The 27562-nt window shown below is 41.8% G+C and overlaps 1 protein-coding gene across 1 annotated transcript in view; it reads left to right on the forward strand.

Annotated features, from left to right (window-relative positions):
- The window catches only part of syngap1b (synaptic Ras GTPase activating protein 1b), a 104516-nt gene that overhangs the window by 46543 nt on the left and 30411 nt on the right, over positions 1 to 27562 (forward strand). The window contains 4 exon segments of the mRNA XM_044034307.1: positions 15092 to 15588; positions 19091 to 19212; positions 24835 to 24988; positions 25816 to 25914. Coding sequence (XP_043890242.1) covers positions 15092 to 15588; positions 19091 to 19212; positions 24835 to 24988; positions 25816 to 25914 — 872 coding nt within the window.

The raw sequence follows: 27562 nt of genomic DNA on the forward strand, positions 1-27562 counted from the left end.
ACTTTATGTCTATTTTAGACGACTCCACGATGGTTTCGCCAGTCCGGGCTTGTATGGTTATATATTGTATATTTACAGTAGTAGTAATAGTGCTGAGTTAGTCGATTAACAGAGACAACTGATTAATGGTTTAAAGGCGGGGCTCCAGCATCAGCGAGATAACCTGAAAACCTGAAAGTGTCACTTCAGCTCTCTGTGAGTTTTGCCCCTCCCCCCCCAAAAAAAACCTTTAATTCTACGTTTCCTAAAATAAACTATGCTGATAAACACCCACATCTTTCAAACCCTGGCAGGATGTCCAGAGGGACATGAACGCAGCAAAATTGTTCCCCAACAAAACTGCAAATTTAAAACAGTGATCGGTGGTTCCAGGCACAGGTCAGAGAACAGAGGTGCAGCGGTGGTTTGAAAAAACCTCCTCTCCAGCACCATGGCATAAGCTAAGCATTGTATTAGCTCCCTAAATTAAGCACACACCCCAGGCTCCCCTTTTAGTGCTACTGTGATAAATTTAGAGTGGCTTAAAAGCATGGTGTTATTAGTTGTTACCATAGCAATGTTTCACTTTTGTGGTTACTGCAGCAGCGCTACCCAATCAGACTACCGTCCTTGTCCCAGTACACGAGCATCAGTGGCTCATTGGTTTATTAGATGAAGTGTATATGCCGCTACTACACTAGGTGGTGATGCCTACTTTAGCTAGTGGCTAGTTCTCAGCATGCCATTCTATGTAGTTGTTAGCGCCGTTGCCTTTGCTGCAAAAAGACTCGAGTTTGCGGGGTTTTCTCCAGGTTCTCCGGCTTCCTCCCAACTGGACACTCTAAATCACATGTGTCAAACTGGTGGCCCGGGGGCCACATGTGGCCCTCCAATCAATTACCCGCGGCCCGCCAACCACTGTGCGAGGTGATGGAATAGAGACAGAATATAAGACTAAATGTATTTGCTGGCAATATTTTGTGTATAATAGTAATAAGACATTGGGTTGTAATCATTGCTTTATTAAATGTATTACACCCAACATGAAATGACATATATTTAAGCTGTTTTAATCACAATTATCAATTTAATTCTCTGTTTTTGTGCATCGTTTTTATTGTGAATCATTTTATACCAAAACAAGCACATTTACTTTGCAATTCTGTCTAATATCATAATGAATATCTAATATTGACCACCGGCTACTAAATAGTTGTTTTTTTTCCACTTTTTTTCCCTCTGTCAGCCCCCGCTTGACCAGACTAATGAGTGAATATCCATTTCTTTAAGCTACAACAAATGTACCGTCCTGAATTTTGTCGTGTTTTGGCCGTTTGGCTGTTTTCTTCTGTTAGCCTGGGGGTGGAACCTGCAGCACATGTGCAGAACACCCAGGCCAGCTTGAATCCTAAATACTTCATGCACACATGCAGAAGTCATTCAACTCTTAAGGGCATGATCATGGCCAGAACTCAAGAAGCCGTCTTGAGCGTACAGTAATGAGCTGCCTACAGCTAACCCCTGAAGGTCATCGTTGATATCCTTGTTCCACTCCACACTTCACAGATTATCAGTCATTTATCTTAGTTGTTCTGTCAGTCAGTCAGTCATCATCTAACCGCTTTATCCTCCACCAGAGGGTGCTGTGCCAATCTCAGCTACATCGGGCGACAGGCGGGGTACACCCTGGACAGTTCGCCAGTCCATCGCAGGGCCACACACAGATAGAGACAAACAACCACTCACTCTTACATTCACTCCTATGGTCAATTTAGAGTGTCCAATTCACCTAATCCCCACATTGCATGTTTTTGGACTGTGGGAGGAAGCCGGAGAACCTGGAGAGAACCCACGCACACACGGGGAGAACATGCAAACTCCATGCAGAAAGGCCCTTGTTCCAACCGGGGCTCGAAACCTGGGTCTTCTCGCTGCAAGGCGAGAGTGCTAACCACTACATCACCGTGTGACCTTAGTTGTTCTGGTAACATGTAATTTTATTTACCAACGTTATCGTCAGCCAAGGACGAGCAGTTTTAGCCCAACACTAAAGAGCCACCCAGGTTCAGATGAGACAGGTGATTTCTCCACTTCACCCCAGTCCAGGTCTCTCCTGCATGTAAGTCCCCATGGAGCAGTGTCTCCCAGACTTTGTGGGACTGTGTGAGGACCCACTTTTTCAAGATGACAAACTATCATGACCCAGTTCACAATATGAATCGTGACAAGTGCAAATTTGTGCTTACTTTAAAATGTCTTACTGCATCTCCGTATGGCCTAATATTATTTTGGGTTGGTAAAACAGCCAAAGGTAAAGCGGAGATATTTGTTTTTAGTGCAGAACGTCTCTCTTTTTATTTGGACCAGGACAGAACTTTCATTTTTGAAAATGTCACCTTTTCAGAGATCTTTTTACGGGTAATTAAACCCCCTGTTATGAAGCTAATTCTGCCCAATTCATGGATTTGAAAAATGCCAAGAAGTAGGCTGAGAGCTGAGTTATCACAACATGTATTATTTAATTTCTTTACCTATATGGTTTCCATCCAAAAACAAAGAAGTGGTAAAGGGTGTTAGTTAAACTTTGAAGACTAAATGATGACACCATTGTGAAAATAAGTGAAAGATCATTCAATAATAAAAGAAATTGCTCGTTGCAGCTTATCTCTCACACGATGGAGAGTTTATTAACAAATGTAAGACGCTATGAGTCACAAGGATTATATATTCATTATCATTCCTGGAAACTGTTGCTGTGTTGTTTCCATCAGGGAGTTGATTAGAAAGCAGAAGACGGAGAAATGAAGCTTCTGACGGACTTCACACACTACTATGTCGCGTTTCCGTTACGGATTGGGACGGTAAAGCCCCGGATCAGTCTGTACCTGATCGCAAGGGAGTTACGTTTTTTTGTCAGCTGACTGACTATCCCAAGGGAAGGGTGTTAAAGAATGGAACGGTTTGGAACGGTTATTTTGGTACTTTTCCTAAAGGAAATGCAAAAAAACAAAAATGCGGTGCTGACCAAACCAAATCAGCGCAAACAGTTCTTTCATTTGGGTTTGAACAGTCACTGCAGCGCCTCATCAGACCGTGACCTGTTCAGATACATTTGTGCTGAGCATACAGTGGGTGGAGCCACTGCAGGCAGCGGCACCTCCAGCCTCGAGTGCATCGCTTTACCTACAGCACTGCGCTACATACCAGGATTATGTAACGGGCGCAACAGATGCAGCCGCTGCATTTCACAGCGGGCTCGGGAGACGCTGCCGTGCATCTGTGCTCATGGAAGTTCATGGATCAAAAAAAGCAAAAAAGCAAACCGGGAGCCAACCGTGCAACTTTCTTTCATAACAAAGGCAAACACACAAAAAAGCCCTGAGCGCTTCAGCGCTATTAAGACACCCACTCCCTCTCCAGCCTCCATCTCTGCCTCTTGTGCTCCCTCCCTCCCTCTCTCACCATCCAACTCCCCCAGCCTCACTGAAACTCCCCCCTCTCTCTCTCTCCAGTTACCACACCCCCACATGCATTTCCTCCATTTCATCTCTCCAGCTCTTTTTCTGTCGTCCTGACTTCGCTCCATCCTTGCTCTCGCGCCGTCCCTCTCACTCCTACGCGCCCCCCACCCCTCACACACACACACACACACACACTGGGTTACTTTACAGATTTTTTCTTCTCCTTTAACCAACCTCTTACTCATGTGTGTCTACATCCCTCCCTCCCACTCCTTTAACTCTGTCTCTCTGCGTTCTCTCAGAGGGTTTAAGCTGGAAGCGATTGCCACCCACTCATTCCCTCTTCAGCGTTCAGCTTGACACCAGATTTACATTCACAATGAACGCGCGCCGCGTTTCACATGTCGCCCGGCACATGCTTAACACACACACACACACACACACACAGACATGTGAACACGGGCGGGAGCACACCCACGCGTGAGCACATGTGCCCTGCACTGCGTACACCCACTCTGTGGTAGGAGGGTACATGTTACGGTTCTCTTTGCGCTGATCGAGTGAACAAAAATGATTGGATGAGTGGATGATTGACAGGGAACTAATTGACAGTTGACATCAGTGAAGTAACGCAAAGCAGCCGCCGAGCAGATGCTGCCCTTCTGTTGTTAGGACCAAAAAAATCTGGTTAAAATTAAGATTAATTGATAACCTAATTAATAAAATGTGTATAAACGGTAAATCTGATTTAAATTTCAGCTACATTTTGATTGATAATACTTACTTACTCAGATTAGATCCAATCTGTAACCTGTAAACTGTTTTCTCTGGTGTGGGTTAATCTGCACGTTTGTCCTTCTGTTAGAACCTTCGTTAATCTGAGTTCTTTTTGTGATGGGTAGGTGATCATGAGGACCAGAGTATGTTCCCATTAAGGTCACTTTCACACCTAATAGACTCGGGGGAGGCGACGTTGAGCCGGGTCCGAGTTTGCTTTCACACTTTCACACATCAGCGAAACGTACCAAACATTTTTGAATAACGTGTTCCTCTCCTCGCCTGAGGCGGCGCTGCATCGAGAACGTGAACATACGACACACATACGCAGCCACCTATCATTCCGTGCGCCCGTATGTTTTGGTTGCGTTTACCCACAATGCCCTGCGGTGTAGTCCTCTTCCTACATTCGGTTCACTTGAAGCCAGCCGAGACCTACGTTTTTTAGGCTTCTTTGCACGTTCACGCCTCCCCAAACGAACCGGAACTTTCCCAGCAAACAAACTCGGATTCGATTTAGAAGGAGCTGGTGTGAATGCGCCCCAAGGTTTGGTAACTGATGACAAAATCACATTCAATTACATTATCAAGAAATCTTTTATCATAGAAAAGAACAGTAAAAATATCTGCGTACCATCACACGAACTTGAACTTTCATCCAGATTTGATCCGGATTACAGATTTTGGCAGCAATGTATCACGCGTAGTCTCATTTATCGCGTTCACATGTGTATATCTCGGCGATATCTGAACAGACTTTTGCTTATCGTGCTTATGTAAGATGGCGATAGCTGTTTCACGCAGATCCTAAAAAGTCTGCATACGTTCGATCAACACTCCTGGTAGATTGTTTTAGAAGCCAATGGCCAAGAGGAAAGAAATTGGGCTTGTAACTGGATGGATCTATCCCTGATGGGCCCCTGAGCAAGGCACTTGTGGTGGGCTATAAGGAGGAGTTAAATACGACACATTCACTCTCTGACTTAATACCACCAATATCACAACTACAAGTATCTACTGATAATGATATCAGTCTGATATGAGTCATTTAACACCTTTTAAAGCTGAGAAGAACCCAATGCATTTACAACCGAGCCATTTTCAAATAAGATAAGGAGAAATAAACAGCTCACAACACGACTCCATATGGTGTTACTGATTTTTATTTTCATAAAGAAGCATGTGATGTACAGGCATGTGATGTTTTTGGGTTTGTTTTTTTTGCGACATTCATGCACAGAATTGGCACGATCATTTCTTTCGGTTTCGGTTTCTGTCCAGTACTTTTCATTTGGGTGCATCCACACTCGTGACTGTTAGTTCTATCACTGATGGAAGTAGTGTGAGTGGACCCGAGTTGTGCTAGAACTGTATAATGGAAAACAATGGAAAATAAAGTGTTTTATCTTGCTATTTTTGACCAGTATTCAACCGATTTTAACTTATTTACAATTATTATTAATGTTTCAAACATCTGCGCATTATAGTAATAATTGAACACAGTAGTGGTATAAAATATAGAAAGAATTGTTTTTACCAGCTAAATAAACGAGACAGGCGCGTCCCCCGTGCCTTCAGCCTGTCTGTGTTCTCCAAGTCTCCTTTTCACCCACTTACATCATCTCTAAACAATCATTACATAATTGGATTTTTAAATTAGGTGCAACAAGTGAAGCAAGACAGGTCTCCCAATGTCCTCACACTTACCATTTCAATGCTGCTCATAATCAAACTCATTAGCACACCGTGTCAGTCATCAGCGATGATCCCAGGACTAATGAAGCTTTGAAATGCTTTGTTTGCAGGATCTAAAAGGTGTTTTCACACATTCCTTTGCTGCGTGTGTGTGCGTGGATATGACACAAACAATCCCCCTATATTCCCAAGTACCTCCTCTATTCTGAGCCGCTGCTGTACAGAGTTGTATATCTGAAGCTAAAATGTAAGGCAGGAAAAAGAAAAACGGAACGCTGCCATGGCAACGAAACACAGAGCTGGCGTTAGGGAGAAAAGCCAGAGTGAGAAATAGATTTAAATGGACCTGTCCACACTTTCCATTTTAGACTGACTCTTTTGTTAACACTTGAATAAAAAGGAAAAGCTAAATGGCTTTGATTCTTTTTTTTTTTTTTTTTTGTTAAACCCAGATCTTTGTGGGTTTTCATTTGTCACTGCACACTTCCCTCAGATAACCCCGGCCTGATAGTCTGTGAATCTGATCAGATTTATACACTGATTTATATGCTGAGTCTTTGCACACGCTGCTGCTGCCGCCGCCCACATTCTTCTGCTCTGTGCATATTAAGTGAGAGAGAGAGGGAGAGAGAGAGAGAGAGAGAGAGAAAAAAGGGGGCAGGTACGACATATTCATGTTTCAGGACCGGCTGACTTTTGGTCTGCGTTCAAATTGAAGAGTACCAATTTTCCCAAACGACCAAAAATGTAGCTCTCAGCGCCCACTCTTACCAGTGAGTGTGAATAATGCAGTGTGTGTGTGTGTGTGTGGAGTTAATCCAGGTGCATTATGAACATAGGGGTGAGACACTGTATGTCCATGTCCATGTTTTGACTTGACGGCGTCTCTGTGGTCAATGCTACTTTATTTCTTGCTGAACTGCATTGTGGGCAAGGATGGATTACTGCACGGGCATACCGGGGCCCAAGCCTCTGTGCTACTACTACAATATTTGAATGGGGGCCTGAAGCCACATAACATAAGTTATGAAACTATAAACTATACCACAGTTATTCACCCTTTATACTGTATATAAAAGGGCCCCTTTTCCATGCATGCCCAGGGGCCCACTAGCTCCTACTCCCTCCCAGATTGTGGATGTTTTGCATCAGTGGTCAGCAATTGGTGGCCCGTGGGCAAAAAACTGGCCCGCCACCATCTGTATCTGGGCCCGGAAGATGATTTAACAAATCCGAAATCTTAAATGATTTGCTTATCTTCCCCCAAAAAATGAAAACTTATAAATTTAAAAATCTGAATGGACTCGAATAGATTCTGATTTGATTTGAAAAATAAAAACACTGCTGTTGTCATGGACAGCCAGGTTTGGGGATTAAATGTCACGTAAAATAACCTAAAATTGAAATGATGCACACGCATTTGTCTTCGTAACAAGCTGCTGATTAAAGACAATGTCCACATTGTTGTTAGCTTCAGGCAGCGAAGACGTTTGAAGGCACTTTTGCCTGATGAAGATACCGTGTTTTGGCCCAAATATTCAATTGCTTCCAAAAAAAAGCAGCAAAAGTTGAGAAATGTTCAAATGGCCAAGCGTCAAATGCTACTCAAAGCTGTTCACATGAAGAAAGTGTCCGAACTCGTATCAGCCAATCAAAACATGACATCACTCTACAACGCGCTAGCTGGCTACTAACGCTACATGGCTCAGAACTGAGCTCCTCAAAAAGGTTGTTCCCTCCGTTCTCGATGTTTCTTGACGGTCAAAGTTCACACAGTTTCACGCAGACATCGCGACACTATCACTGTAGCAACATTAGCATCGCTTGCTACCTAGTTCGCCATGACAGACACTACTCCGCTAACCTAGCTAGCCTAAGCCTAACATGTGAATCCTTCATTACTGTGTTAGGAGAATAAGAAAAAGCAGGCGTGACCATCAGAAATAGAAGTTTGATAATCAGCCCTGTTAGTTTATTAGGGTTAGTTTAGTCCAGCTGTCAATAATTAATTAAAGATAGCATTATGGCTAAAAGTGCGCTATTATACTAAAGATGGGTTTTTGTTCCTGTGGATAATTTGTCATCAACATCTTTATTTGCACAAAATTGATAATTATCAACATAAAACTCTGTTTTGAATGAGTTAGCATTATACCTACGCACATTATACCTACTTTGTGGTCACGAAATAGTATTTTGTGCGCACATTATAGCTATTTCGTGGGCACAATTTTATTTTTTACCATGTCATGTTAAAGACGACTATCTTTTGACTGATTCTGACACATTTGTGTTAATATTTTATTACGTCCAATTCCATTTTCCCTTAAATGATGAATAATTCATTTACTTTAACACACTACTTTATAGGTAGTTAATAAACCAATAGGAAAGACTTGGAGCAGCTTGTAAACGTCTGCACTCGTCTGTTTGCTTTTTCCCTTCTTTTATCTTGAAATAAGTCCACAAAAATGCCATAATCATATCATTCCTCCCTCACACTCATATTGTGTTGGTGGTTTATGTCTGTGCTTTATTAACCATTCATATGACATTTTAGTTGTTTTTATATTGCTATTAGACCAATATACTTATACTGAATATTGTATAAGAACTTGGAATCCATGGTTAAATAAAGGGAACAGGACTTTTGCCTCAACTGTGATTCAGACTTTTGAATTTTCCTTAAACTTTAAATAATGTACAATAAGAATCGGCAGTAATCTGCCCTCTGTGGACAATCCTGCAAATGACAATAAAGGGATTAGTGTGTCCCAGTCACATTTCTTCCCCTCATGCGTGGGCACACAGAGAATAATCAGAATAAAAGCAGACAAGTGTGTCCAAAAATACCCTGTTTTGAGGGTCAAAATGCTGCCGAGTCTCTGTGGAGATTAAGAAAGTAAATGCTCACATGGCGCAGGGGATTCTAGCTCAGTGAAGTCCTAATTAAATTTAACGTGAACACAAACTGCTGCAAGTGGCTCTTCATAAACAGAATAACAACTTTTCCATGGAGCTAAAGGAAAAGTGAAATCATAGGTGCCAGTTGATCGTGATGAATTGCATTTTCAGCACATGTTTTCAATGTAAACCACATGTGGGAATCAAACGAATGCAATCGAAGTTACTTAGTGTTGGATTTGTTGGATTATTTCATTGAATAAAAGTAGAATAAAGCAGGAGATCCAGGTTAGTTGCCTTCTGTCTGTGTCATACAGGCCGTGTATAGTGTAGTGTTGGTCATATAGACAAATGTCAGCGTTAACATAAACCATGTACAGTCATGGGCTCCAGAGCCTCCAGTTTGCAACGCTGACTCTCTTTCCACTTTGGAATCGCGTTGTGAAAACTCACCTCTGTTCAAACCGGCGTATCCACTTTGATTTGTTTTATTCATCCGTCCATTTCAATCCCCTCTGTATATAATGGTTTGATGCATTATTAACTTGTTTTTTTTGTGCTGTACTGTTACACTTCATATTTGTTCACACTCGCCTGTAAGGTGACCTCGAGTGCTCTGAAAGGTGCCTAAAATAAAAGTGCATTAATATTAGTAAACAGTGATAGTGAGACACAGAGAAGCAGCTGCAGCTTCATTCATTCATTTATGTATTTATTTATTTATTTGACCTCCTGACTAAGTGATTGTTCCAAAATCACATTGTATTCCAATTTTTTTATTTTTATTTTTTTCTTAAGTTGCATATGCTACATTATGATGATGATCAGCTGTTTTTAAAAGCGTGGCACAGATGGCGTTCCCTCCATGATTTATGCAGTTTAAAAAAAAAAAAACATTTTATAACACATACATACACAGGTGAAGGATTTATCATTTGCAGGAGATGTTATCGGTTTGTGCCACAAAGCAGGACCACGCGACTAAATGCAGATGTTAGTTTGCAATAACATGGTGTTCTGAATAATGATGCAGCTAAAATTGATTTTGCAGACTTTACTTTCTGTACTTTTTTGGGTGAAATGACAAAAAAAAAAAAGAAATGCCTTGGTTTATTTCCAGAAGTAATCAAGACTCCCGCCCCGATGAATCTCTCCATTGGAGGACGTAATAAAGCATGTGCGCTCTAAATCTGACGATTCCAAATTGGCAACAACGGGGATCAATTGTTTATTTTTGTGTTTTAAAATCACCCCAAGGGATAGAAAAACACGCCAACTCACAGACTCATTTCCACTCCCACTGTCTGGAGCTAAACCGTCAGAAACAGCCCAGAGTTTGGTTCCTCTCACCGCGTTTGTCTGTTCATCCAGGGGAAGACAATTAGTTTTTGATGCAGAGTTTGATTTTGATCCTTTTTTCTTTTGAGACATGCAACTGTAAATGCAAACATAATGATGGGATAACCTCCAGCCTGTCAATTAACACTTTATCTCGAGTAAAAAGACACTGCGACCACTGACAGCAGCCACATAATCTCCCTAAGCTCATGAACTAAGCCTCAAAAACAATCAGTGACTTTTTATAATCAGCTGTCACACGTGCTCCTTAACTTTTCCCCCGCGCTAATAACTCCACATTCTCTCGCTCAAAAGTTACATTTCCATGCAACACTGTGGCTAGTCAGTGCTAGACAAACATCGCGACACTCGGGCTAATAACGCTATTTATTTAGAGATAGAATTTAGACTCAACGCAACAACACTGCACTGTCAAGTTACAGCACTTTGTAAGGAAACTACGTTCTACCACATTGTGTTCATGGAGACTTTTATGTTGACCTTTGATGGAAAAACATCATGATTTCTGTTTTTGTGGCTAAACTTAACCACATCCATAAACAGGAAATGGTTATAAAGTAAAGTTTATTTTATCCCCTTAGGGAAAGTATTCCTCTGCATTTTGACCCATCCTAGGATTAGGAGCAGTGTGCTGCCACACTGAGTAGCACCCGGGGAGCATTGGGAGTTGGGTAACTCAGGGGTACCCCAGCCCTTTCTGGCATGGCGGGGATTTGAACCGGCGACTTTGATGCATGCCAGAATCCCCGCCATGCCAGAAAGGGCTGGGGTACCCCTGAGTTACCCAACTCCCAATGCTCCCCGGGTGCTACTCAGTGTGGCAGCCCACTGCTCCTAATCCTAGGATGGGTTTACAAGTCAAGTTCCCTTTCCACTCGGCCACAGGCTGCCCAGGAAGGTTATCATCACCTTCCTGTCCTCATTTCTGTAAATATCACTTTAGCCGCAGTTACACCAGCCCGGGATTTGTGAACCCACTAAAAAAATGGTCCTGGTATAAGGTTAGGGTTGCGGTTAGGGTAATTCCCTCATGAGTATAAGCCCCGAAGTAGTCACCAAGGATCCGAGCCTCGACCTGGCGACCCTCAAACCGGCTGACCCCGCGACTCCCCTGCCCAGACGTGTCCAAGGGAAGCTGTAGCATCGTTCTCTTCTTCATTAGTAGGAATGCGCCCCAGGACCCTGACGCGAGAGTATACCGAGGTCCACAATATGCGAAGTAAACCAGGGCCTTTTAACACAATTCCCATCACCCATGTGTAAAATGTGACGTCACAAATGCACAGAAGCGCTTGTGGCTCATACTGTTGCCTCACAGCAAGAAGGTTGCTGGTTCTTCTCCTTCAGTGTGTGTGTAAGGTTTTCTGTGGCTTCTCCTGTTTCCTCTCCCGTGTCCAGAAACAAGCTGGACGTCCTGAAGGTGTGAACGTGTTGGTTGTTGGTCTCTGTATGTTGGTCCTTGTCCAGGGTGTACACTGCATTTCACCCCGTTGTCAGTTGGGACTGGTTCCCTGTGACCCCCATGTGGGAGATTTCTCACTAGACAATGGACGGATGTCTTCCCATTGAAGTTGATAAAGACTGGTGTGCAATGCAGTCATTTGACCCAGGAGTGAATGAATTAAAACACACACATTTAATTTAATAGCTTTTTTGACCAGAAGGAATTGGGTAATACTGTAGGTAAGCATGTCCGTGTGCATGACATGTAACGAAGTAACATGTCAACACAATGTTGTTAGAACGTTAAAGTTAAAGCGCTGTATTTTTGCAGCTTCAGTTTAGTCGTGTCGTCCACCAGCGACTTTGTACCTGTGGATTTGGGCATCGTCTGATTTCTCAGCACCTTCTTGGTCGACCTTTATCCGTCTGACGTGGTGTGGAGAAAATCTTGGGACAGGACTGTGAGGTTGGAAAGGTAAATGAAAGGTAGCAGAGGAGGAGGATAAAAGAGGAATACAGAATACAAAGGTGAGTATGGAGAGAAACGGAGGTTTCTAGATGGCGTGCATATCTGGAGGGGACGGAACGAGAGGACGGTGAGGGGAGGAAAGAAAATGAAAAGAAGATGGAGATCCGAGGATGAAGGGAGGTGGAGGAATAACTGCACTATTTGAATTATGTAAAGCAGGTGTGTGTGTGAGTGTCTGTGCGGGAGACGGAGAGAGCAAAGAGCAGCGAACGACACTGAGACTGAAAAAGACTGTAAAAATCTGACTGACACGCTTTACATCAGGGTCCTGGTGTTGACGAGTTTTCTTCAAGAGAGCCGCACAATAAAAAAAGCTACGGAAAGACAGAAAACGTGAAAGACGGAGGACACACGGGGACTTAATGGCTTCTTTGAAATTTCCCTGCTGTAGTTTGGAGACGATAAAGACGATTATCTAAGCAGGGCAGCACCTCAGTGGTCACCTAGACAGAGAAGGGATTGTTTTGTTCTTCTCTGGTAAAAAAAAAGATGCAACATGGATTTACATATTCACCATCCACGTAAAAAAAAAAAAGCTTTTTGTACGGTAATATCAAATATCTCGCCAAAGCGTCGTTGGAGTTAATTATCTCGGTGATGATTGGATGCAATGGCATGGAATTCATGTTCCCCCCCTGAATTGACTGCGATTATTTTTGTTGATTTGTTCCCGTTGAACGCAAGCGGCTCACGTTTTCAATTAGGAGAGTGAGACTTGATTACAGGTGATGCTATAAGCTAATTACTGCTAAGTCTGTTTCCATGGAGCCGCAGGCGCGACGAGGTCTGACCGCCGACGAACAGCTGATGTGATGTGAAGCAGAATCATCGGATACCTGTTAAATGTCCAGTATGTAAAACTGAGGTGACATTATCTCACCGTGTTTTAGCCCCAAAAGCTGCAACATGCAACTTCAATAAATGCTGCTAAAGTTTACACACTGTACCTTTAAGTTCTCTCATGTTGTGTGTCTGTGCATTTCCTACGCCAGTATACTGATATCGGAACACAGTACAACACTTGAATTAGTATATACTGTATTTCTTTTTGGCAGCCTATGGCCAAGACGATAGGGAAGTTGGCTCATAGCTGAGAGGTTGCTGGTTCAAATCCTGACGGATCAAGGTGCTGGTGCTGCTCAGTAGCTGCTTTAAGGTTCCGAGTAGAGGATGGGCTAAATACAGAGAGGAATTACCCTACATGGATTAATATATCCATTAATTTTCTACCGTTTTATCTTTTATTTTCGATGTATTTTTCTCACCTATGGTCAATTTAGAGTGACTATATATCTATACATATAGATATGTATATATGTGTATATAAGATGTCACATACTGCAGCTTTAATGCTATAGACAAAGCTAAAAAACACAGGGTGGTTGTTTCCTTCTCGTCTATGCTAGCAGTGTTTTGGCGACAGACGCTCGACACGCAGAGCATTTTTGGCAAACATCGGTTCCAGCACATGTGTGAAAACATGACTTATTAAAACTAAAGTTGTGAAGTTAAAAGGAGGAGATGCTGCACTAATACTAACACTTTTGGGTTTTTTTAGTCCCAATTTGGCTGCTCCTAATTGTGGGGGTTTCACCTCAGTCAATCTTGTTTTCTTGGCATAGATTATTTTTTTCTTACGCCAAAGTCCTCTCTATATGTCTGGTCTTAGCACCGGCACCAAAAACTCATGTCCCCCCAGTGGCCGGATATAGTTGACACTCGGGGCCACATTAGTGGCAATGTAGGTACATTTGGGATGAACAGAACAGGAGTATGTAGAGTAGAAGAGCCAGGTTTGATTCCTGGAGAACCAAAGTATTCCCATGCTGCTGCTAACATAACGAGCCCAAATCATGGAGCAAACTGTTGCATTGTGGGTAATGTAGGCAGCAAGTTTTCATAGTAGAAGAATGTTTGAAAGTAAGATAACGATCGGTTGATTCTGCTCTGAATCAGTAGCTGCGTAGGGGTTTGTTTTTTTGTTTTTTGTTCCCATGTTTTGATGTTTTTAGGCTAAACTATTTATTGATTTAACAGCATCCAGTCGGATTTTGTTGTTGAATTTCCATTATTCCTTTATTTTGCACGTTCTCACATTCTCCGTCGTCCATCAACAGGGTCGGAGTTTGTTCTCTCACCGGCCGAGTCAGTGTGTTGGGCACCAATAAGACGTCAATAAGTACTTTGTTGGTTTAATGCTCGCTCCTCTGTGTTCATGCGCCTCACAGTTCCTCCCCTCAACATGCACACGATTAACAATCGCCTCATCTGACATCCAGACAGAAAATCTATCCCCTCAATGGTCTCTTGCACATTTTTATCAGTCCCCCTCGCTCCGGGGAGGAAGGTCTGTCTGTGTTGTGAAGTGAAAGCAGCGACGGCGGCGGCAGTTCATTTCGGACGTGTCGCCACATTCTGCTGTTTGATTTCTGCCTCACTCACCTTTGACCTCTATCAGGCGCCCACATTCTTTCATGCTCTCGGGCGGACTGTCAATAACAGCACTGTGCTGTCGATGTTTATTTCCACAGCGGCTTCACTTCCACCTGTCAGTCAACAAAAGGAATTGGTAGTAGCTGCAAAATGGTTTCATCTTAATTCACAATATTTGCAGCAAAGGGCAGGAGGTGCAGTTTGATAGAGTCTCAGTAAAGTAAGTCGTGGGGAAGAAATCTCGGCTCGAGGTGAGGAGAAATTGAGCTGGAAGATGATTCGGGATCATCGGCAAATAACGCAGTTTTGTAAATTTCTCTTTTTTATATTATTCTCTGATCCCACTGATCTTTCTAAACCGCAAAAACAAGTTTTCTGCTCCAGTGTATGATATTCACCTTATTCCTGAAGGCGCTATGTGAGGAATGATTATGGATTATGGAGCAGAAGTAGAAGCGGCATTGAACTAAAACACTTCCTGTCTTTCTCTCTTTCTCTGTCACCGTCACAGATCATCGCCCCCGGCGGAAGAGCATAGCTACAGGGAAGCAGCCCAGCATGGATGTCTCTCCCACTGCCCCCCTTCAACCCTTCCGACAATCCGTGAGTAACCCTCCCTGTTCCCGGCCTCGCTCGCTGCCTCCGTCCCTCTCGCTGTCCCTCCTCCTTCCTCCCGCCCTGGGCCCGCCTCACATCTGTGGCCGCCGGGCCAGCGGCACCCCGCCTCACCCTTTCCCCCCCTCCCTGGCTGTCTCCCCTTCCTTCGCCTTGTGCCAGCAGCAGCAGCAGCAGCAGCAGCAGCTAAAGGGCATGAAGAAAGGGCCCGGCACGCCCCCCTTGTTGTCCCGCTCGCTGCCCCTCTCCCCTTCCTCCCTGTCCTTCACCCTGCCCCACTCACCTGCCGCCTCCTCCTCCCCCCACTTCTCATACTGGGGCGGAGACTGGAGGGCTGCCGGTTTGAGTCCAGTGGCGGGAGGAACGATTATTGCACCACTGCCCCCTGTGGAGGTATGTGACACAAACACAAGCAGCAGTTACTCACTCGTTAAACCAAACTTATTGGTCACAGGTGTAAAAAGAAACTTTAGCAGAAAGTACAGTTAGCCATTTTCAAGACGTACATTTTGATCCACTGAACCCAGAGGACTTTCTGGATCTGTGCAGAACTGAACCTGATTATAGAATTTACCGTCTCACATAAACCTGACAAAATGCAGCCTGATTTATTATAATGCCACTGATAAGATAAGATAAGATAAGATAAGATAAGATAGTCCTTTAGTTCTTTTATAGGAAATAAATAAGACAAACTAGGTGTTACAGGTTACAAGTCCCGACGGTAAGAGCTCATATTGACCATGAGGAACATGGAAGAGGTCACAGAGGTCACCGGTTATTAGTTATTTTACACAGTCACATATTTTACAAACATGTTCAAGTACCGTTTTAAATATTTTAACTATGAATATTGAACAGACACTTGACCTAAATAAAGAAATCACACCCCTAATCAAATTGAAATCTCAGTACCTGTCAGGGAAATTGCATTTTCGATGTTTCCCCCTCCCGCCCCAATCGTTCAGCCCTAACATACCATAATATAAAAACATGAGAACATTTCACACCCTTCAGTTTCAGTCTGTGAGGTGTGAGGCGTATTATCTCAAAGGTCCACACAGTGTTTGCCAGTTTTATCTGGAACCACAGGCTGATAATCGCACGCTGTGCCTTTAAACACCCGGTGCATGTTAATATGCATGAATATTACTTCATTGTGTGGTGATGCACTTTCGGCGAATTGAACTGAGAACTTTTATCGCCGCTGGGCCGAAGTGTACAGCAAAATAATGCTGTGCATCACCCAGGAAAGCAGCAAACATGCAGAGAATATACCCATGAGAACAAGATTCAGAGATATTCAGAGTGAAGATCATTTTTTGTGTCAATATGGTTTAATTCAAACAATAATTATCGAATTTCTTCTTCTTTCTTACTCTAAACAACATTAAAAGACCAACAAGAGCAGCGTGGGATCATGAGCTTCAGCTCACTCCCTGATTAAGTGACTGATCCTCTTGGCTCTTATTCCTGATTCCAACTTTTTGTGGCACAGACTGACCTCACTGGCCCTCACTCGCTCTCTGAGTTTCAAAATAAAAGGCTTTCACTAGTTACCCTAGTCCTACAAAAGAAATTAAACTAGGCATTTATTATTACATATTTGCAGTGAATACTTCAGAGTCGTCTTTGAAAGCGCTTGAATTTAGAAGTTAAGTTGATATTTCGGTAAATGTCTCCCTTGTTTGTTACGACGCCACCTACTGTTTTATGCCCTGCATTGCTTGATGTACGTAGACTTAGGCCTACAGAGAAGAAATGTCCTAAAAATCAATAAAAGTGGACGCCATGGACAAAGACAAGCTTTTACAAGTTGCCCCTCCCATCTTAAGTTTTGTCAGCACATTCGGTCGTTGAATCTGATGTCAACCAAACTGTGTTTTACCTCATTAGAGGATGACTGGAAATGGATGAAATGTCAATATAAATATGGATTATTGTGAGTTTAAAGAGAGTTAAGCACTTTTCTTAAAAGGACAAAACATGGCTCTCATTATTTTTTAGATATTTTAAGGCATAAAGGGTACATAGTGGACAAAAAGGACGAGACCAATGTCTAAAATTCCAGATCTTAATCAGTTCTGAGAAAGTATTTGAAGAAAGGTGGCAAAAAATATCAAGTTGCATGTTTTACTCTTGGTTGCAGAGTCTTAATGTAGCACAGTGTGTTCCCTCAAATTATACTTAAGTGTATACTAAGTGACATGAGCAGTCTCCTTCAAACCAGAGTCAGGGTTTGAAGGAGATGAAGCTGAAGTTTTTCTTGTGTTGATTGTGTGTTTTTGTGGAGGTTTTTTTTTCCATTTCTTCGTTGAGTGCTTCAGGTTTTCTTCCCTGAATTCTTTTACCGTGTTGAGACTTGAAGTGTCAGACGGAGCAGCAAGTCAAATCAAATTTAGCCGTGCAGCCTATTAGCTCGGAACCAGCAGATGGAGCCAAGTCTTTAGTCATATCCTGCAGACAGGCTTCAAAGCCATTTGACTCATTCCAGATGACGAGGTGTCATTCCCCCCCCCCTCCAGTCATTCTCCCTCTGAATCCAACTGTCAGGCTATAGGTGCAGAAATGATCTTAGACGGCGAGTCTTCAGGATGCACCTGAGAGCTGGAACGGGTGAAAAGAACAGAACAGTAGATTATATTTCATGCATTTGAATCTGTTTTCACAGCCGACGTTGTAAGGTTTATTTTAAATGCACATCATTGGAAAACAATGTCTTCCAGGTGGGAGATATCTGAGGTGCAAAGTGTCCAACAGGCTGCAAATATCTGCAGATTCTATCGTTGATTGATTTTATTCATAGGTCAGTTTACAAAATGTCGGATATTGTCCAAAATGTCCTGCAAGATTTAGTTTGCGCGACAAACACAAATGGTTGTTGATTGTTGCTCAGACAAATGAATAATTGATGAAATTATTTACATTAAATGCAGGTTCAAGATAGTTTACAGCAAACTGAGGCAGAGATGTGTGCATCTTAATAAGGATTGGATAAATATGTGTATGTTTATGTTGGTCTATTAAAATTATGTACATAAAAAAAGGTGATAAATAATATAATGCTGTTTTCTTTTATGTACCAGTAGGCCAACATGCTGCTATCTTGCCTGATTTAAATTGCTTTTCACCCTTTTTTTCCCCTCCTCTTTCTTTTCTTACCTTACCTTCTTCTTTTTCATTTTTCCATGGTGGACAGGCAAAAAAAGTGATGACTCAAAACAGTGGATGAATCAAGAAATGAATCATGAAAGCATGAATGGATTCTATTAAAGCAGATCCCTTTTCACTACTTATATTTAATTGACTTTTAGATTTTCTCAAAGTAAATTGCATTGGTTCTATTCTTTAATTTAATCAGTTTAATTTAAAAAAAAATGATAGCTTTGTGTAATTATATTCAAAACAATTCTAATACTTCACTTCTACTAACAGTAAATAGTGTATATCAGTGTGCAGCGTTGGAATATTGTGTCATGTAAACTTTCCACTTCTGCTCTTGTCTTTGGACTTTGTGGCTCAACACTGCCCACCGCAGGCTGTGTTAGGGCACTGCAGTTCTCTGTGATGTGTTGATAATAATAATAACAATAAATGTACCTTGTGCTTTCTCCCATCATGCATCACACTTTATCATTTATGTGTGTGTGTGTGTCTTCACCTGATTTGGGTGTCACATTTTTTTTTGCATCCAACACAAACTACGGGAATCACGTACGTGTTTGTGTCGTGTTCACACTCAATCGTTCCTCTTCAAAACCGCTTGTCCTCTCTCCACCATCGGCATCATGGACGTCCTCCCTCTACTCTTCCATCTGTTTGTCCTTGTTGTCTTGTCGCTCTCCTCCTCTTCCTCCTCCTCCTCCTCCTCCTCTTCCTCTTCCACCTGCTCCAGAGTTTCCTCAGTAGAAGGTTGAAGGGCTCGATCAAGAGGGCCAAGAGTCAGCCCAAACTGGACCGAACCAGCAGCTTCCGCCACATGATCCTACCCCGCTTCCGCAGTGCCGACCAAGACAGGTCAGTGTCTGAGTGAATGAGTGAGTGTGAGTGAGTGAAACATGCGTGTATTAGTCTGCTGAGTCTGCCTGTGACTGACATACAGTATCTAATTCAGCAATTCCCAAAGTATGGGCCACAGTCATGGTACTGCAGGTGGGCTGTGAAAGGTAATGAAATATAAATAAATCTGCTTTTAAATGTACAGTTTTGTAATTAAGATTTTTAAATTGCTGTAAAATGTGTACAGAGATTTAAAGAAATACGTATAAGATGTCGTGTGTAAGTATCCAGTATCAGCTGGCCAACATACAGACCTATTTCAGTATTTGCACTCAATGTTACTTTGTTACTAAAGTTAGATTCAAATTAATTCAATTTTATCTATCTATCAATCTATCTATCTATCTATCTATCTATCTATCTATCTATCTATCTATCTATCTTCCACATTGTATTTTTCACAACTGGTCTGATGTAAAACCGTTCCCACTCTTTCACCATGGTAACCAGCAGACAGTCATATGGCAGCTGTATAGACCATAATGAGTCAGAGAGGGAGATTGGCTTAATTATACCTCCTCCTCCTCTGTATCATGTAAGAGTTCTAGCACCAACCAGACACACTGCTAATTTAGGAGAACCAACAGGAATGGGTTTTTTTGTTCTAAGATGGAAAAAGTCCATATTTTAAATATTTTCCAATTCTCTAAGTGATGTTTGACCTGTTTAATAGTGATAGTATGAAGTCAGACTCCTGCCAAGTGTTGTTTTCAACTTTATTTACTTAAATTAAAAAAAGAAATAAAAAATACTACAACCAACAAAGGGTCACACGGTGGTGTAGTGGTTAGCACTATCCCCGGTTGGAACAAGGGCCTTTCTGCATGGAGTTTGCATGTTCTCCCCGTGTGTGCGTGGGTTCTTTCCGGGTACTCCGGCTTCCTCCCACAGTCCAAAAACATGCAATGTGGGGATTAGGTAAATTGGACACTCTAAATTGACCATAGGAGTGAATGTGAGAGTAAATGGTTGTTTGTCTCTAGTTGTGTGTGGCCCTGCGATGGACTGGCGAACTGTCCAGGGTGTACCCCGCCTATCGCCCGATGTATCTGAGATTGGCACAGCACCCCCCGCGACCCTCTGGTGGAGGATAAAGCGGTTAGATGATGACTGACTGACTGACAACCCACAAATACCTACCTAAAACCTAGCTTGCTACCGACTGTCCAACCTACCTACTGACTAACTAACCTAGCTACCTAGCCGCCTCTTACTTTCTTACCTACCGACCTAGCTTACTACCAACTGTCCAACCAACCTACCTAGCTTCCTACTGACTGTCCAACAAACCTCGCTACCTACCTGCCTAATTACCTTCTTTTCCTACCAACCTAGCTTGCTACCGACTGTCCAACCTACCTACTGACTGACTAACCAACCTAGCTACCTACTCGCCTCTTACTTTCTTACCTACCGATCTAGCTTACTACCAACTGTCCAACCAACCTACCTAGCTTCCTACTGACTGACTAGCCAACCTAGCTACCTACCCACCTAATTATCTTCTTTCCTACCAACCTAGCTTGCTACCGACTGTCCAAACTAGCTACTGACTGACTAACCAACCTCGCTACCTACCTGCCTAATTACCTTCTTTTCCTACGAACCTAGCTTGCAACTGACTGTCCAACCAACCAACCAACCTACCTAACCTTCCTTCCTACCTTTGTACCTACCTACCTAGTTTCTTACTGACTGACAAACCAGGGATTTGATTGACAGCGCTTTAAACACCAGGTATCAAAGTAGCTGCTGATCAGTTTCCTGTTCATCAATAGTTTCAGCCGCCATTTTCACGCATTCACTTCATCTTAAAGCGTCCAGTGAAGAGCTGCAGTCAGGTTCAACTCTGACTTCTCGTGTGAATAAGGTCATCTTGATAAAGCTAACACGAGGTGAAAGTGCAGTGAGGAGAAGCAGGTGTGTGTGTGTCAGCGTTTCCACATGATTTATTCATCAGGGAAGGTTGTAGATGTCTATTATTCCCGCGGTTGGTCTGAGGAGACATGAAAAAGAAAAAGTCATCCAGTGAAGTCGAGGTTGTTTGCCAAGACTCTCGCGTCATCTTCGCCGCTCGTGGTTTTCTCTGGATGTTTCCTGTCAGCGACGTCAGTGAACATCTGCAGCCGTGTTCATTATTATTTCCTCTTTTCATAAATCTCTATTTATCCAGGGAGTTGGGTTTTTTTTGCTTTTTTTTCTTAAAGAAAACAGGACTTCGCTCTTTTCCCCAGTGTGGATTAAAATTCTGACTCTAAAACCTGCAGTGACATCGTTGTCACACATTGTTTTTCAATCATTACTTGCTCATTAGCCGCTTCCCACAACATAAATATACCGCTGCCCGTGTGTCACTGACCTGTGATGGACTTAATGCATTTCTAAGGTTTTCTGTCCTGCAGAGAATATTATGTTGTTATATTTCCATAATTAATTTACCTGTTTATGACATTTTTAAATCACCTGATCAATTATTTAGCCTTTACATTTACTTTTTTCAAAACTTGACACAACCAGAGGTCTGACAAACATTCCCAAAACTATTAGAATGAAATAAACAACAGTGTGGAGCGTGTAACAGTGTAAATATTTATATATATAAGTTGTTGGTAATTAATTTTCTTTTTTTCATTATCAACACATTTAGGAGTTATACTAATTATTTCTTACACCTTATATTAAGTGAGTGACATGTTGTTTTTCTTAGTTAATGGTGAAAATAATTGTCGTAATTGTACCTATAGCTCCTTACGATCAAATATTGAAAAACTGCACTCTGCAAACAGCTATCAAGCTTCCTCTGAACAGCCTCTGTGCGCCAACACAGCTGCTGCTGTTTCCCTCACCACGCAGCTCCAATGAATTAAGTTTTCTGGATGCAGTCTGGACAGATAACTTTCCGTTAAAAGACAGATCTAGACACTCACTTCTTTCTTTTCTCTCTCTCTCTCACTGTTTGGGTAGTCACTCAGAAATCCACAGGAGGTGAGAGAGGTTCATTATTGGAACTTTAAAGCAGAACTTTGGTCATTTGTTCATCTTTTTCTCTACGGAGCTCCCCCTACAGTTTTGGAGTACATATTTGTACAACACCACTGAGTGTAAAAACTCTAGAGTCGTGCTTAGGCTGAGTTATTGTTTTATTTGATTCCCCACTTTAACTAATTAGCATTTATATTGTTGATATAGGTCTTTGTAAGTTATCCTGAAAGTTTAAAGCGACTTATCTCTTATCCAAAAAAATCTAACAAAGATAATTTAATTTAATTTAGAAGAATCGGCAAACAGGTGTCATGTTCCACAAATGTTTGACATTTTTAGTGAAATGAATTGACTCGAAAGTAGTTAATTAATTATGTAGCATCGAAAGTAGCAGATGAATCTTCTGTTGACTGACTGACTGATTGATCAATCAATCAATCAATCAATCATGTGAGCTCCACTTCCTCAGCTGTGTAATCAGCTGTAATTGGTTGTGGCCTGTTTTGTTTTGTTGGCGTCAGACTGCAGAGAAAGGAACAGAGAAACTGATTCATTGATTAGTTTAATGTCTGTTAATTAGTTTTTCTGACGCCGTCGCCGCGGCTGCTGAGGCGGAGGATGTTTTCTCCCACGTGTCAGGTCCCGTGACGTCTTTTATCTTATTTTTTTCTTCTTCTGTTACTTCCAGTGCTCTCTCCTCAATCCCTTCATCCACTGCGACCTCTTCACATCCTCCCTCTCCCCCGCCTTCTAATCCACGCCGTCACTTTCTTCCTCTCCAAAGGATCCACTGTTTACATAATCGACGAGATCTTCTCACCTCGTACTCTCAGTCTTTTCTTCCCTCCCATACTCTCATGACCTCCCCCTCCTCTCTCTCTCTCTCTCTCTCCTCTGTTTCCCCTTCAATCTGACTCATTCCTTTGGGTCTATTTTTATCTCTCTCTCTGTGTGTGTGTGTGTTTCTCCCCCTCTCCTGGTCCCTGACATGTAATCAGCGCTCTGTTGATGAACATTATGATTGAAAAGACAAAAGCAGTGTGATTGCACGGGAGCAGACGGGAGTTGGACGTCGCTCAAAGATAAAAAAAAACCCCGGGCTCTTTTCTTTCTTTTTCGGGGTGTTTTCCATCCTTCTCGTCGTCTGTGCGGGGCTTCACCTCTCCTCACTCTCTGGTCAGGTTTAACTGTGTCATCATGTGTCTGTCTGTTTGTCTGTCTGTCTTTCAGTGACTCTGCTGACCTGACATGTCATTTCATGTACTCTGTGCATGTGAGAGTGTGACGATTTGTGAGTGTGTATTTTCTGAAGGTTTTGCGGTAAATGATTGTGTGTGGAGCTTCAAATGCTAATATTATAATGATAATAATAACAATAATTTCACCATTGTGCTGCATTTTTGCCATTTTGCCATCATTCTACTTCAATCTTTGCTTTCCTTAAGGGCAAAAATAGAGAAAACTTAACACAAAAACAACCTTCTAATGTACTTTTACCCTTCTAATTTATTTTGAATGAGAATAAGTGTTCACACATGGGATTAGAGACTCAATCTAGTGGATTTTCTGTCTATAAATTATTGCTCTCATGTCCATAACATAAGGTTAAAGGTCCTGTTTGTAGAATTTACGTGGGGAAGTTTTTAAATAATGTCATTTATTGACATTATTTTTTTAATTATATTTTCATTCAAGTCCAGATTGTTGTGCTGCCATTATTATTTAAATGGTATCCAGTTGGTTGCAGTGTGCATCTTCACCCCTAGATGCCACTAAATCTCACACACTGGTCCTTCAATGGTTTTAAACCAATTATTAGTTGACATCAACAGTAAAAAATAGTACATTTTATTTTTTAAATCTAATATCTTGCAAAGTCAGTGAAGGCATCGTCTGTCCAGAACTTACTTAAATGTAAAATAAATGCTTTTCCCCCTTATTTTTGTTGATTATATAATCATGAAACTCTAGTTTAATAATTATATTAATATTATTTATGATATATTTGAATTGTATTAAATAATGTAATCACTAATCAATGTTTAATAACAATTATTCTTATTTTATGATATACTGTATTATCTAGGGTTCCTCCTCATCATCTAACCTTTATTTTAATTTACTAACAACAAACATGTAGTCATGTAAACATACTTGAATGCACAGCATGGTAATAATCTGAGCCATGGAGGGTCCAGATTACAATTCAAACCATTCAAACAGATCAAATAATATATTACACATGTTATCTTCAGTCTGAAACCATCTGTTCTCTTTCCATTATATTTATGTTGTTGTATTACCGTGATTATTCTGGAACATAATAATCAGGAATTAGGAATAATTACATCGTAGCATAGAGCATGTCTAAGTGTCTTTTTCTTTGAACTGGATATTTGGTAACGTGTATTGTGGATGTGTGAATATTGTTGAATTCATTGATTCTCATTGGACAACATGTCCTTCTTTTGATATTCCTGAGCCGACGCACACACACACACACACACACACACACACACACACGTGTCATCTCCCATGAAAGAGCTCCTCTTCTCTCTCTCCTCCTCCTCGTCTAACCACCGCTGTCACTCCTCGCAGGACTCGTTTGATGCAGAGCTTCAAAGAGTCCCACTCCCATGAGTCCTTGCTGTCCCCCAGCAGCGCTGCCGAGGCGCTGGACCTCACCCTGGACGAGGACGCCATCATCAAACCTGTCCACTCCAGCATCCTGGGACAAGAGTACTGTTTTGAGGTGAGAGCTGAACTGCACGGTGTGCGACGAGCGACGCCACACTCGCACTCGTATACAGCCGTTCAGACCTGGTGTTTAACATCCCATCTGATCCAGATCAGACTTAAGTACACGTCTGATCACATCTGTCCTGAATGGGACCTCAGATCTGATCACAAAAAGCACATTATCAGGTCATTTAATGACAAATGTGTCCGTTAGATATTGCACATATCAAGATGCTGATTAAAGAGTGTGATTATTGCACACATGAGTCTTGGACTCCACTCTCTAAAGACCGCATAATCCCAGTTTCTCATATTTCACTGTTTACGTTTAGATCAGTGTAGAATGAACGATACAATATACAACAATAAATGAATGATTTTATGTGAGGATGAGAGAGTTCATAGAAAGCGGCAGCAAAAACACCCTGTGAACAGACATGATGTCAGTGTTCTGTGTGAGTAAAGGCCATCAGAGTCCAGATGTGACCCCTTTTAATGTCAGGAGTGAAAAAAAGTTAAAACCAGGTCTGAACATGATCCACATGAAGTGCACAGAGCAGAAAATACCAACCAAACTCCTGCCAAGTGACAGAGATGTGAAATGAAATGTTGTTCTTTACCATTTTAAGAGAATAAGTAACACAAGGACAGTGAGTGATGAGCACGAGCACCTACGTAATTTTGCAGCAGGTTCCTGTGAGCTTTTCAATCACCTTTCCATTAGCGGAGCATGACATGAGGTTGAGAGTGAGTGCACGACATTGTTTTGGCGCCTCGGTTGCAGTCTCCATAGTTACTAATGGCTGTGGTTGTTGAATTTGCTATTGGCTATAACCTCAGGTGACTACGGCATCGGGAACCAAGTGCTTTGCGTGTCGCTCAGCTGCAGAGAGAGACAAATGGATCGAGAACCTGCAGAGAGCTGTCAAGCCCAACAAGGTGAGGGGAGAGAAAGGGATGCGGTAGAGGAAGCAAAAAAGCAAAAACAAAAAAAAACAAAAAAAAGGATGATCCCTCTGTCTGTGTGTCTCTCTCTCTCCTCCCCGTCTCCCGTTGTTGTGTGTTTTTTCAATAAGAGCGCACCGCTTCATTTCTCTGTGTGAACTCCATCCTCGTGTCTGTGTGTGTCTGTGTTCAACAATCTCGTCGCCTCTCCTGGCAAATATTAAATCTCCATGAGGTAAATGCTGCAGGGCGGGTGCGTCCCAAATGGAGCGAATTGGGGAGAAACTCTGGCAGCCGCAAATGTGGTAATGGGATGTCAGTGAAGTGCACGCAGCAGGGCGGATGTTTACCATCGCGGCGTGTCTGTGAAACGTAGAATCAAAGGGGCACCGAAGGCGGCGAGACTGAAAAACATCCACCGATATCTTTATCTGAGTCTTTGCTCGCGACTCCGGAACAAACACCGGCGCCACAAGGTTATAGAAGTGATTTTAAAGAATGCATCACTTCATTTATTTATTTATTTACTTCACACCTTTTTATTCAACTTTCAAGTCTTTTGTGGTCAGCGACCTGACGGATGATTTCAAACATCGGATTTGCTTATTTTCACAAAGACGACAATTTTCTTGAATCATCCGGAATTCAGAGCCTTTATTCTGAAAATTTATGAACTGAAAGAGATTCTGCTGCTAAAATTGACACGTGTTTTGGTTTTGTTGTCATGGATCCATAAAAGTCCAATCAAATAACTATTGACAGTATACGAAAAGGGCAAATTTGGTTTGTTAAGAGCATTTTTTTTGGACATTTTTATTCTCCGCGTCTCACACACATTTGTGTTTTAAAAGAGTATTTGTGACAAATTTTTACTTACTTTTTTAAACTGATAAAAATACTCCTTTTTTTAAAACTCTTCCCCGAATCATAAATATAAAGTAAGTAAAATGACTGGTAAAACACAAACTCAACTGTCAACAGTCGTTAAAGGAAAGCCAGAAAGACAGATGATAAAGTTTTTATGAGTTCTGATATTCAAATGTCTTAGAAAAGAAAATTTGACCTATGACCCCTGCTTTAGTGCGTCACATAGCAGGGTCAAAATCAACACAGAAACAGGATTAAACACCAGGGATAAAAGTAGCTACTGAATTAAATGGAAATTATTACACCTCGCTTTTTGAGTTAAAAAAAAATCCAGATAAAAAAAAAAGACATCATTAAACACCAGGATGTCAATAATGTAAAATATTGCTAATAATTGATAAGTCAAACATCTAAACAGAGCAGAATCTGAATTCTCTTGTTATCTTGTATCTGGTGTCATTTTTCCTCTGTGAGCTTCACACTCACCTCCTTCTCTCTCGGCTCCTCGTCAGACTGCGATGTTCATATTTAACAGTTAATTAGCGCAGCTGAGATTCTGCTGTCGTTTAAAAAAAAAGAAAGAAAAGAAGATAAGACGGTGTATTTTCACGTTTTCATTCCCCCCCGAGTGCAGCTTTAAGATACTGTGATTTCCTTCCTCAAAGCTCAAGAAACAAATCTCAGTCCCTCATATCAGCGTCACTATGCTAATTTCCATAAAGCAGTCTGAAATGATTTCTGTTATGATTTGGAGCTGTATGAATAAAATTGGCCT

This window comes from Solea senegalensis, linkage group LG9, assembly GCF_019176455.1.
Source record: "Solea senegalensis isolate Sse05_10M linkage group LG9, IFAPA_SoseM_1, whole genome shotgun sequence".
In the NCBI taxonomy this organism is placed as follows: Eukaryota; Metazoa; Chordata; class Actinopteri; order Pleuronectiformes; family Soleidae; genus Solea; species Solea senegalensis.